The 13,822-nt window shown below is 34.8% G+C and overlaps 1 protein-coding gene across 2 annotated transcripts; it reads left to right on the top strand.

Annotated features, from left to right (window-relative positions):
- Nucleotides 1-1,478: 1,478 nt before the first annotated feature.
- LOC134846003 (uncharacterized) lies at nt 1,479-12,834 on the top strand. 2 transcript variants are annotated; one of them, XM_063863167.1, is made up of 4 exons: nt 1,479-1,581; nt 6,143-7,277; nt 7,478-7,872; nt 12,321-12,834. In XM_063863167.1, exons 2-4 carry the CDS (start codon nt 6,157-6,159, stop codon nt 12,707-12,709), a joined length of 1,905 nt encoding a protein of 634 aa, XP_063719237.1. In that variant the 5' UTR covers nt 1,479-1,581; nt 6,143-6,156; the 3' UTR covers nt 12,710-12,834. The 2 variants fall into 2 exon arrangements, with proteins under 2 accessions (XP_063719237.1, XP_063719236.1); XM_063863166.1 differs by lacking the exon at nt 1,479-1,581 and having other exon boundaries at nt 6,057-7,277.
- Nucleotides 12,835-13,822: the final 988 nt, after the last annotated feature.

The raw sequence follows: 13,822 nt of genomic DNA, 5'->3' as shown, positions 1-13,822 counted from the left end.
CAATTTTCAGGATGTTGTAGCATTGTCAGTGGCATTCAAGGAAAATCATGATTTTTCGCATTAAGTCGTATTCGCTAAATTTTTCGCACAACTTCGCACCAACAGTCCTGTTGATGCTATTGAGCCCCTGACTGTTGATAAAAATCAATTACTGCTAAAAACAATTGGCGCAGAAAAATTCCTAAGTGGAGAAATTCTCACACGCAAGTTTCTGAATGCGGAAAAGCATGATTGTCCTTTAAAACTACTAACAATTTAAATCTTCGAGTTTCAAAAAATTCTATCTAGCTCCTTCATGTCCACCATGTCGAATCGCCCGAATGGGCCATGGTGGACACTAATGGGTTCTCACGAATGGGCCAACACTGTCGATTCTCTTCTACTCCTAGGCTCAAGTTCGTTCTTTATGTCTTATCCGCCATCTCTAGTCTGGTTCTACCAGTCTCCGTTTGAGACTACTGCTAGAGACACTAGAAAACACGTTCGTGCTTCCCTCGCTGAATCCCTTTGTTAATGGTATAAATAGTCTCACAGGCCAGCATCGCCTACCTCTTCAGAGCATCGGCTCATTCATTGACACTTCTTAACTCTCGAAGGTAATTGTTTCTGCTCTATAAGCTCTAACAGTTCATCGAGCTCCAGATACGGCTCTTTTTCTTTCCCCCTCTTTTTCTTTTTCTTTCCACCTGCGAGTTTTTAATAGTTAACTTACTGTTCTTATTGTCCGATTGTTATAAAAATTGACATGTCGACTAACTAAGCCCTGATAAAAATATTTGGTCATAAAATTGATGCTTATGTGAGGTGGGGTATATGGGGGAGGAAAAACAGCCCCTGATAATTCTCCAGTTCCAAAATATCTCTAAAAGATTCAAGGTCAAACGACTCTGAGATTTCTACCAGTTTTCTTAACTCCACATGTTTTTTTTCAAGCTCCATGTTCAACATTCCGTTTTGCATGTGCCACCTTTTCACAAGCAGCAGTTCTGTAATCCAGTCGTTTTGGCTACTTCTACGGAACCACAACTAAAGAGTAAACCGAGCGACTAGGTTTGTAAAAACCTCGCTCGTTTTAGTGCTGATTTAAATTATCCGGACAAAACGCATCAATCAAACTTGAAATTTAAAACGCGTGATATCAAAATAGGTCGAATTAAGGCAAAAAGCAAAAAGTGATGAATACAAAACTTGTTTAAAAACTTAGCAGAATTTTTACGGTCCATTATGTTTTGGGATGGGTGCAAGACAAGAGATTTGTTATGAAGGTTTTATTGAGATCGATGTTTATGATAATTAGTTATTTTTTGTAATTTTTATCAGTGCGAAAAGTATACATATAAACAAGATATGTCATTTGAAATAAATATGTTTTGTGTTCACACGTTCTCATTTTTGGTAACTTCTCACCAAAAATACATTCGAAATCTAAAGCATTGCATTCATTGACAGAATTGATTGATATCATGAGAATCTATTGTGGTTGACACATCGTGATAGTTCGTTAAACTCATCTTATAATAAAGAGACTGCAATAAATATAGAATCACTTCTGAACCCATTTAATATGTTTCAACAGATCAGGTAAATTCATATATTTATCTTTTTAGTTTTAGACTAAGATTTTCAATTTCGATGGTTTCTCAGACCATCGCAGGTCCCAAAATTTTGTTCCAAGAACGGATCATATTACTCTTTTATCGTCAATTGAATATCAAACCAAAACTACGAAAAAAAATTACTGTCAAAACTATATCAACAAAAGCCTCTTACTTGGCCCAACAAAGTTTAACAAAAGTATACTCGCCAAAACGCTGTAATATAAAACATTGTACTGTATAAACACCAATATTTTATTCAAAAATAGTTTTTTAAACGTTTCGCGCATTTTTTGGGGCCACGTAAGAGGCTCACTTTTATATAAACTTAACAGTAATTGGTGTCGTAGTTTTGCTGTAACTTTAAATTGACCGATTTTCCCAAAAGAAATTGCTTCATAATATTTTTGCTAAAATTATAAGCAAGTTTTGTCCTCGTCACATTTTGTTTAACATGAGAGCAATTCGAGAAAAACGGGTTTTTAATTTCAAATTTTATGCGTTTTGTCCGGATAATTAAATCAGTAAAGCATGCTGAATATGGAATGACTTGAACTGATCGTAGTTTTAAAAATTTTCGTATCCTATTTTTTAACAAAATTTTTTTACTGTGCATGTGCCATTTATAACTTGCTGCTCTTACTGTGACTAATTCAAAGTAAGTTTTTAGGCGCGGAGGTATAGTACGATTTAGGCGCGATTTCTTTCTTAGTATCAGAGGGAAATCACTGATGCGTATGAGTATGTGGGAACTTTTTGTGGTTAACATGAACCTGCGCCAAAAAACTCATGAAACTTGAAAATACCGTTCTAATTCAGTTTTTCTCAGTGGTGCAGAAATCATAGGGACGCTTGTTTTTTGTACAGTTGCGGTACAGCTCCAAACACTGAACATTTGGTCAAAATAGAAATTTCACTTCTTTTTTACTTTTCGAGACTTTTTGTGTTTACTTCTTCACAGATACAGAATTAATTTTCAAAACAAACTGAGCAGCACAACCTCACAACAGTGCTCCATGAAAAAAATGATAACAGAAAATTTAGAAATAATTTTTTTTGTCATTTTTTGCTTATTGCCAAAAAATATTTATGCCCAGAAAAAAAATCTGACACTTGCTTTTCGAAAAATTCTGAATTTTTATTTTTCGTCTTTCAATAGCTGGTTTTTTAGAGAAGATTGTAATGTTAATTGCGTGATAATTTGGTTTTCTTAATAATAATTAATGGCTTTCTTACTAGACAAAAACGTTGAACACAACTTCAATCTCACAACAACTTTTTCTCACATCGGCAGGGGTGGCACTAAGGCCCACACACTAAAATTTAGAAAATGGAAACCCTCGCCACCCGAGAACCCATCCCTCTTTTACTATTTTATGGCATCATTTTTTGACTGACAGAACATGAAATTTTTATGCGAGCGTCAACAGCGCCAATATATGCTCAGCTTTACAGGGCAGCTAAGCTAGATAACGGAAGTTTCCAAATAATGTCTACGCGATTCGGAATTTGCAGAATTGGCACCAAAATAGGGTCTTTTGGATTCTCGGAAACTCATTCTAGTCGACCTGGGTTTCTAAAAATCTATATATGTAGTTCCTCTCGACTTTGGGGGAGGGTTCAGACAAAAAAGTTTTCATCAACTTGAAAGTAAATCAGACAAAAACAAGCTTCGCATCGTTTGCAAGCTAACACAGAGAGTGCAAAACAAAGAGTGCCGTTTGCTGTGCAAGTAGCACAGAATGTTCCGACCGCATTCATAAAAAACAAAAAAAAAGTTATTTTTTCGTACGTTTTTTTTTCAAATTAGTGCAGTTTTTAGTGCGTGGTGTGATTTGAGAACTTTATGATCGCATAGAAAAAAATGAATGACCAGGAACATTTGTTTTCAAAAATGAATAAGAAACATATGATGTAAAAAAAATGTAAAAAATAAATTTAATAGTTTTTCCAGTTATAGGTTTTAGATATAATTTTAAATACTTTTTAGATTTTTTTTGCCAGTTAAGCCCCAACTGAAATATCAGAAACTCGTTTTTTTTTACAGTAAAATTGTTTGTTTTTAGCCTGAAAGTCTAAAAAATGTAAATTTTCAAGCAACAAGCGTTACACGATTGCGTTGCTTTCTTGAAATTACACTAAGTCTCAAAAATTTATTTCAAAACAATTTTTCTCAATACTTGGTCATTTTTGAATTTTTCAAAGTTCTATTTGAAACAAGAATGAAAAGCCTTACATGCGATAAATTATTTAGATGATTCTTTCTGGTAACTGATTTTACGTGGAAAACGAAAAGAAAAACTAAGACAGCCAAATACAAAGTTCCTACCCTTTTGTCAATGGTCGAAACAATTACCATGATCTGAAAACTTATATGAAAACTCATAGAAAGCAGTCTACATATTTCGATTTAAAAATTTTGAACTCCTACTGAAATAACAAAATATTATCTAGCTTGTTAACGCTTCAAAATTATAAGAATTTGTTAAGTTAAATACTTGTGAAGCAATCGCTTAAAAAACTCAGCAAGAACCCGGTTTTTTGATAAAATTCACATAGAAGGTTGAAAAACAGATAGAGTTAGGCTTTTGAAAAATTAGTTTGGATGGAACGAGCTGTTTCTTAAATCGGATGCGCGCAATAGATAACGGTTATGTAGAACTATCGATGTGAAGAAAACATGAACTTAACTCAAAGAAAAATTCCTCTTCAAAAACTATATGTATCTTTCTTTAACTGTTCATGAACTGTTTTATGAATCATAATAATTTTATGATAAGAAACCAAAAAATGAGTCAAATGTTTCAAAAAAGTGTCAAAATTTTCTTAGTCAGTTTATTATTTTAACAATTTGCGAACTGTGAATCAATTTTGTAAAAAAAATTTTTTTTAAAAAGTTTATGCTAAAAAAACGAAGCAATTTATTTTCAAAAACCAACAAAAATAAATTACTTAAACTGACTTCAAAATCACGAAGAAAAAAAAGAAAAGAAGGAGGAGAAGAAGAAAAGAAGATAAAGAAGAAGACAAAGATAAAGGAGAAAAAAGCACGACAAAAAAGAAGATGAGAAAAAAGAAAAAAGAAGAAGAAAAAGAAGAGTAAAAGAGAAAGATAAACACACCAGTCTTCATTATATAGTAAAAAAAAATTGAAATTTAGAAAAAAGTAAGACACATCAATCTATTTATTTATAAAGGAAAACAAACAAGACCCAGCTACCAGCAGGTAGTTCATCCTCATAAAAGTATATGTTTTTTCCTGATGGCTAAAAACTTATGTCATTTAAAGCTAAAAGCGAACTTAAATGACATCAATTGAGCAGCAGAAACATTCGTATGGCTGACTTTTCACACCGAAAAGTTTTTAAAGTTACTTTCCTTGCAGTCCAAAAAACTCATACAAGTTTTTCTATATGGTATTTCACTTGGCTTCATACGAAATGTCTCTGGGCTTCTTGATCTGATAAAGTAATTCAAATATTTAAAGTTATCACTACGAGGTCGGAACAGTGGGTATTGTGCAATCAACTAATTTTTTGTTTTGCGCCCTTCTTAATAAACTTCATAAAACCATCAAACTGATTTCTTCTAGGACAGAGTGAAATATAAAAGAATTGATGTTTCTCATATGGGGCTCAAACTTGTTGGGGTTTCTCTTTCCGAGATTTTGACATTTTTTATCTAAACGTTTTTGAATCATGAAGTTATTGTAAATATATATAGTGTTTCCACCCGAAGGTTTTTATCGCCTAAAAGCACTACCCTTGACATTATCAGACCCATTCAATCGCTATATAGATGCAAGGTTTTGTATATAACTTAATGCTTTATTTTAACATTTTAATTTTATAGAACTCTGAGCTGGTACATACTAAAATTTATATAATAATTTCTCAGTTCAACAATTTAGCCGCTTTAAAAATCACATTGTTCCTCGTTTGGCCAGAAACCGATAGAATGTTGATATAGAACGAATATATAACGTTAACTTCATTAACATCGTAATGTTTCCGGATAAATGAATTCAAATTCAAATTCAAACGTGTCAGATCTCTGTTTGGGAAACGAAAACACCTACGAGCGGCTTTTAAAAAATAGCGTTTATAAGACGGTCTCAAAAATGCACCATAATATTGTCTTCGCTCTTTTTTTCCGAAACAAAATGCAGAGGTCGCATAGGGCGAAAATCTATGATGAGAAGTATCAAAGTGAATCAAATAATCGGCTTTAAAAAACCCAATTAAAACTTCAAAAAATTAAGCAGAATTTCACATGTATCGTTAACCTTGAATTGTTATATTCAATTAACTCGGCTGAGTTTTTAATTGTACTAATTATAGCGGACAATAATAAGATCGAGGTCTGTTTTTGATCTGGTTAACTTGACTCGAGTCGTGAATTAAATTTAATACACTCAAAACAAGCTCTGGTTTCTTCGACTTCATTAAACTGAGGCTGACACTGGTTTCAACTTTGGTTATGCTATACTTGATATCGCCTTAGCGTATCAAAATATCCATCATATAAGCATTGAAACTGTTTGGTAGAGGTTGCCGTTGAAATGGATATACGTTCTAAGCTTAGAAACTTCAACCCTTACTATATGCGATGGTGGTTCGTCAACCGCAAAAACTGGATCCCAAGGAGGCTGACCTACACTGGAATCATGTGGTTTGTATATATCATGAGCTTCGTCTGGGTTCTCGTGGATAGATTCTGGCTAAGTCAGACTCATGGGGACATGCTGATGAAGAGGGCTTCCAGAGACAAGTACCCAAAGTATCGAGGTCCAGACAAGATCGGAGCATACGTCACCGAGTGGTTCTGGATCACGACTGCTAGGACTCTCATTGTATCTCTGAATATGGCATTCTACACCGTCATGTGGATTCTGCCGAACGTTCTAGAAGAAGCGGCGCCTTCTTTCATCGACATGGACGTGCGACATTCAAACTGGCAGGTGCACAAGTTCGCTGGAATCTGGCTCAACGGCCTGGTCACTGTACTCCATTGTGGGTTGCTACTGGCACCTTGGGCTATCGACGGGACCCCTTTGAACATGCTAAAAGATGGGATCGATTTCGATGACTGGTGGGATCCATTCATCAGGACCTTCAAAGACTACATCGAGGATGGTCAAGTGGTGTTTTCTGCAGACGAAGTGTTCCGCTTGGTTCTCTCCATTTTTGTATTTTGCCTTCTCTTTCCAATCTCTCGAGCCGATTGGATGATGTATCGCAGCTACTCTGTGGCGATGGGTATCCATGCCGCAGCTGGATTTGCATTCATGATTGACATGGTCAGAAAGAACTCGCACCCGCTCTGCTGGAGATTTAATCTTCCACTGATATTTCTTTACTTAATCGACCGGACTTTTGCCACTTTCTGGTATCGCGTGAATAAGTTCAGAGTCCGAAGGATCCAGAAGGTCTCCGATAGCATCTTTGTGCTGTATGGATTCCTACCTGGACTGGAGTACTCCGGACAAGGTTGCGCTGACAACTACTGGCTACTGCATCGGTTCCAGAAGAACGCTCCCTGCACCCCGATAATCCAGAGGTCTCACCCCTACACCTCGTTCCAGAACTGGGATCCAGAAACCCGAAACGAGTGGAATGTCGGGTTTGTGATCCAAATGAACCCTAAAAATGCCAGCTCTTGGGGCTTGTGGCTCATGAACAGGTTAGCTACTGGAAACTTTCAATTTACGTCCAAAACTTCTCACTAGCTTCAAAAGCACATAAAAATTCAAAAAACTCTAAGAAAACTTGGGATTTTTTGGGAAGTTAGTTTTTGGGAATATTTTTGAGCTACGAAATATAAACTTTCGGGTGTTACATTGGTTCAAAACGACTACAAACAAACAAAGTTTTAAATTTCAGGAGCGTCCGGCCATTATTGAAGACCGACAATAAAATTCAACGCAGCTTAAAGAACGGGAAAACTGTGAGCAACGAATATGTTCACGTGGACATTTCTGGAAGTTACAAGAAAATACAGAAAATTGGATACAGAACAGCAAAAGAAACCGATAAAACCGATGAGGGAGAAGAAAGACAAAGTTTAGAATTTTTGTTGGAACAAAAAGAAAGTGGGGATAAGATCAAGCATGATAACTGTGACGAAGAGTGTGGCGTTGAGTTTGACATCAGATCCTATGGACCATACAGGTCTTCGTTCTACGTCATCGGGAAAAGCTACCGATCGTACAAGCACCTGGTTCTGATTGCAGGGGGATCCGGATTTGGATACTTTCTCAGCGCTCTCACAATCATCAGTAAGTTAAAAGCTGAATTGCAGTAAATTTTTGATATCCTTTTTAGCGTTGATTTGGCGATGAAGCAGTTTGGCTAGAATTACCAAAAAAATTAATGAATGATCTCAAAAACTGAAGAAATTAAAAAAGTTAGTTGTCATTCTGAAAATTCAAAAATATATTTAAGAGTCTACAAGAGCAAATCGTCATTTACATTTTTATTGCCCCTTTAATGTCTCAAAAGAAACTGGTTAACTTCAATAATTTCCATTAGGATGCCATGCCAGACTCGGTTTTTTTGTGATGGTGTGAACTCAGAGATTTAGTTTTTTCTTTTGCAAATTTTAAACCGAATTCCACATAGCATCGTTGAGTTTGAATAGAAAGACAAATGGAAAATCACTAGTGGGCTTTTAGCTAGCGGAGAAAAGTTTGAAATCTAGTGACGAAGTTGAATCTATACACAAATACAAAACCACGCTTTTTTTCGATTCTTTAGACGTGTTTTTTTTTAATATGAAGCGAAGTTAATCAATTCGGGGGACTCCTTATAGTCTAGTATCTTATTCTTATTCCAAACTTCCGTAGTCTCAAAATTTCTAAGGAAACATTGGTAGTTGAGTGAAATTAGAATGAGATAAACTTTAAAAGAATGAGTATTAAAAGTGGTCTGATCCCTTGAACTGATCAAAAGGAAATCATACTTAGGGTTTAGATATGAATCATGATTGATTAGTATTAAATAATTTCTGTGCAACTTCATGATTCATTGTTAGTAGTAATTAGGTGAAAGCTGAATAAAAAAGTTTGTATAAGTTCCCATATGAAATTTCTAAGATAATAAATTTGCCATGCAATACAGCGAATTTCTCGACAAAAAATTTAACCCAAAAATGGGTCATTTTGTCTTTTTTCAATTAATTAAGAATTACGCTAAAACTATTTTGTTAATTGATGAGAAAATTATATCACAGGAAGCCCCTTACGCAGCTCTAAAAAGTTTAAGAAGGGTTAAATCTCCAAAAATTTGCGAAAATTGTTTAAAATTTATTTTTAAACAGATTCTGGGTTTTATATAGTAAAAATCACATTTATTGACTATCAAGTAAAATTTTTCTCTCTTATACTGGTTTTTGGAGATTTAACCCTTTTTAAACTTTGTAGAGCTGCGTAAGGGGCTTCCTGTGATACAATTATCTCATCAATTAACATAAAAGTTTCAGCGTTTTTCTTAATTATTTGAAAAAAGCCAAAATGACCCATTTTTGGGGTAAATTTTTGGTTAAGAATTTCCGAGAAAAAAATTGCACCATAATAATTCTGATAAAATTCTAAGCAACTTTTGTTCTCTTCACTTTTTGTCTAGTCTTAACCCAATTTGAGAAAAACGCGTTTGAAAATTCAAGTTTTGTTCGTTTTGTCCGGATAATTTAAATCAGCACTGTATGTATGACTAGCTTTTTTCAATAAATCAATCAAAATTTTTGTTCTGTGCCTCACTAAAAACAACGAAACGCAATAGCCTGTGAATTTTTTATGTAAGACAACCATTGGTCAAATGGCGATAGTTTCAAAAGAAAACATCTGTTCGACATTAGCCATCCAAATCAATTAACTAAATTCAATCAGAGTTATAATTGAAATTTTTAAAAATATCTGACCACGTGTACAATTTGTATAAGCCAAAAGATTTTTTCTAAAAATCTAACTGGCTCAAAATCGTGCCTGTGTTTTTTTTGACAATTAAAGTTTATTTAACATATTTACCATTTAAAAACATAAAAATTATTAAAACTGGGTTGACGCAAAAAAGACATAATAATTTCGGATTCATTTTTATGAAAACTTCAACTCGGGTTACTTTATAGACAGGAATGAAAAAAATTTTTGCACGCAAGAGTTGTTTCAAGAAGACGTTTGATTAAGCGGAAAAACATTTTTGCGATTAAAATTGGAAATAAGTTGCCTCATTTTTAGTTTTTTATTTTGGAAAATGTTTGTAAATAAGTACCAAATGCTTATCATACTAATTTTGTACATGAAAATTGCTCGATAATTTTTTTTCAGACAATCTATATATGGAGCTGAATAATAAGCAATAAGCATGTTTTTTGGATGGAATTGTATGAAAAGCTTTTTTTGTCTGGAGGTCAACCCGGGTAATTTAGCCCGGAGTTTGAAAAGCATACTTAGGAAAAAATTTTCAATAATACTTATGATTTTTTAACAGCATTTCATTTATCAAAAGATATGAAAAAGCTAAAATATGGCAAAGGAAATTTAAAAAAGTCCAAAAATTTATCGAACTTTTCAATTTTTGTGTAAGTTTTTGGCTGAATCCCTCAAGCTTAAGGCTCGGGTCGAAGTCTTATCGGCCTGATTTTCGGTGCTCAGTCGGCATATCTAAAAGCGTAGTCGACATTGTTGTGCTTCTTTTTTCGTTACCAATGTAGTATAGAGACCGACCGCCTATTAGCATGCGTGTCGATTAACATGCCCATGTAAAAGCATGTAGTTTGAACTAAGTTTATAGGTTGACTCGCTATTTCGCATTTAGTTTGCTCAAATTTGCAATATTTATTAGCGTGAACTCAGTAAATTTTTTAATTAGGCGAAATTGAAGTTTTCATTTTCGTAACAAATTTAATGGTTTTTGAAACTATTTGAAACTTATTTGTGTTCATCTAATTGCACACCCAATTTATACAGTCATCGCGTGCTAATAGGCACTTATGCTAATCGCTACACCCCCTTGGAGTATGAATTGCGTGTCCCGACTTGGCCGAAACTTCGTATCATACAGTTTTTAATAAAAAATCGTTTTGTCAAAAATGTCGACGTAATTCCACGCGTACAGAAAAAACGTGTACGAGGGCAATTTAATTTCATGTGATACTCTAGCAGTAATTTCTAATAATATAATTCATACAATTTAATCGGTGTTCCCACTTTTGTAACGAAAGTAATGGAATATTTGTGCTCGGGGTGTTTTTTTCGTCAGACAAATTTCGATTTTTTAATTAGCAATTTTCGACAGATTTTTTTTGAAAATCATTCAAAAATTTTTGTTGTCTTGAGCTTATATATGAAAAAGATATTTTACCTGTGATCATTTTTCGTAAAGTTACGAGGGTTTAATGATTGTCATATTTTTAAGTCAATTTGGGACAATTAACGCGCGATATATTCTACCCTATTAACGCATATAAGCTGAGATTTAATCCGTCTTAGAAATCAGTTCAAATTGGTTGAAAGAAGCTTATTGGCCGTAATTGATTTATTTCTAGTAGCGAAACCTATCACTTTATGTGGCGTGTGGGGGATGCTTTTCGAAAAAAATTACAAATCAAAGAAGGTATATATTTTTCGTTTTATTTTACATTTAATTTTTTCATGTTAATACTGCTCCATAGACCTTAAAAGGCAGTCAGAACTTTCAGGGCTTCACCCTGATACGAGCAGTCTTTTTATACTTTGCAGTTGCAATCTGTAACTTCAATTTGACGTGTATAAATCTTCGGACCACATTTTGTTCTCTAAAATTGAACCAGGGCTCTCTATTCTACCAGACAGTGTTTAAGCTCACAGGTCGGCCAATTACTGAAATTATAGAATGAGATTTTACGACTGATCTAAGTTTTGAAACCGCCCCACAAACGAAACTGACTCCAAAACTAGAGATCAAATGACTATAGCGGTTAAGATCATGTGTGCGGCTATTTCAGTCACCCCTCCCGACACTTAAGAGGTGACTGCACTGCAGTATTATCTAGATTTGGTTGGTGTGGTTGATAAAGTTTATTTTAAATTAAAGGATCATAACTGATCAAACCATCTAAACTCATACCGACATTTATCTACTGCGTCTATGGTCTGTGTGCTGCGTCCGATAATGTGACGAGATAACTACAGTCTAGACACAAATAAGGTAAAATGGCGGATAATCAACACACCGCCATATCTTGAAGCCGAAAATGCATCCGAATAAAGTAGATTACATCAGAATTACGTAACAATTGCATAACAACAATGACAATCTGTTGTTATGTTGCATAAAAATATTAATTTTCGGCTTGTTGGAATGGTAGTCCTATTTTCGGTTTGTTGACCCTTCGGCTTGTTGGCCTACCACCAGGTAAAATAGTCTACGTCCTGAAGTAGCTTTAAAAATTATTAGGTTTAATTTTCCTGACGGTGGCACTGTGAGTGTGTTGGGGGGGGGGGGGGGGGTTAATTATTGTTTCTTGTTTCTTCAATACTGTTTTTTCAGTTGCCAGATCCTTAGTTTTTTCTTGTCACTTTCTGGTGAAAGGGCCTGTGCAAAAGTGCATATCTTTCGATCAAGGTCAAGAAAAGCAGTCTTTTTGTAGAATGATAATTTGCAGAAGCGCATATATCGGTCGACTAAGCTTCCTGAGGTTCTCAAAAACTCTTGCATATGCAAATATGGAGAAATTTCTGAATTTCAGATGACCACGAGCGAAACAACCGACAATTCACAGCGGAGAAGCAAAGCGACTCGAAACTTGTTCAGACAACTTTGGTTTTCTCAGCCCGGGAACCCGCTATGATAGACCTGTATAAATCTCTAATCCGCAAACAGGCTAACCACGACCGATGCCGACATTTGATATTTTACACTGGCAAGCAGAAATACGAACCAAAAAACACAGCTGAAGACAATGCTTCGAACATGGTTGTCACGAATGGACGAATGAATATCGGGGATATTTTGTGCGAGTATGAGCCGATGTACAAGGATACTTTGGTGTGCGTATGTGCTGCAAATGCACTGCTAGACGAAGTTAAGAAGACAGTATACAAATACGGACTGAGATACAGAGTCGAAGAGTTCTGAAGATGTTTGTTCCCTTCTAACAATTTCAGATGAAAAACTGAAAAGCTTCATGAAAAACAATTTCCATTATTTTTAAACCAAATTTTATGTCGAACTCATTCTTAAAAATGATTGAAGTTTTGTAGCTCAACTCGTATTTGTACAATTTTGTAAAAGAATTGAAGCTTCTAAAACAAATCAGACACTACAACCTTATTGGGTTTCGAGGCTACCCGGGTTGACGTTTGCGATTTAAATTTGGATCGAGTCGGGTCGAACACATGTCAGAGTTTAACCGAAAGCCCATAGTCGAGAAGGTCTTGTAGCCGAACCCAAAGTCGAAAAATAAACTCGAGTCGCTCGAAACATAAAGTCGAACAGAAAGCCGAAACATCAAATCGAACGCAAATTCGAAACATAAAGTTAATTTTCTAAAAATGTTCTTGTTTAAGAGTTTGCGCGGAACATTTCGAATTATGGAAAACCTCAATTTCAGAGTGTTGCGCTTCGCAAGAGTCACCCGAGAAGGAAAGTTTTTTTCCGCAAACCATCGGTTTCTGGGGGGAAGGGGGTTCCCTTCAGCAATTTGAGATAGAAAGGCTCGCTAAAATTTTCATGAAAGGTTCATGAAGTTTTCATTAATGAAAGTTTTCTGAAAGTTGTCATAAGTATTATTTGTCAGTTCAACGATTTTTTTTCTTGGAATATAACTTGGAATATAACTCACTTTTATTGCGCAACTCAATTTTAGGAAAAAATTGCCAGGACACTTTCCCATTCCAGTAGTTGTTATGGTTTTTGATCTGGTCAAACTGAGATTAGTTTGGTACGCATAGAGTATTTTGAGATGGAAAAAACACCGTATTTTTGTACTGTATCAATTTTAACCGTTTAGGTTCATGCAACTACTTATTCTAATACTGGTCATTTTATAATTCTTTTTTTTTCATGTCACAAAAGATCCTATAAAATACTGATAAAATGTTTAATGTTTGAGATCTTTCTTATTATAATCCATCTCAAGGCAGTCTGACACCGGACGGTCAGGTTTAGGAGAAGATTTATTGAAAAAAAATTGTGGAAAACGATTAAGAGAAACTGACTCATGCCAAACTCAAATTTTGAATTTTGATT

The sequence above is a fragment of the Symsagittifera roscoffensis genome, chromosome 5, assembly GCF_963678635.1.
Source record: "Symsagittifera roscoffensis chromosome 5, txSymRosc1.1, whole genome shotgun sequence".
Classification (NCBI taxonomy): Eukaryota; Metazoa; Xenacoelomorpha; order Acoela; family Convolutidae; genus Symsagittifera; species Symsagittifera roscoffensis.
This window is presented reverse-complemented; position numbering and strand designations above follow the sequence as displayed.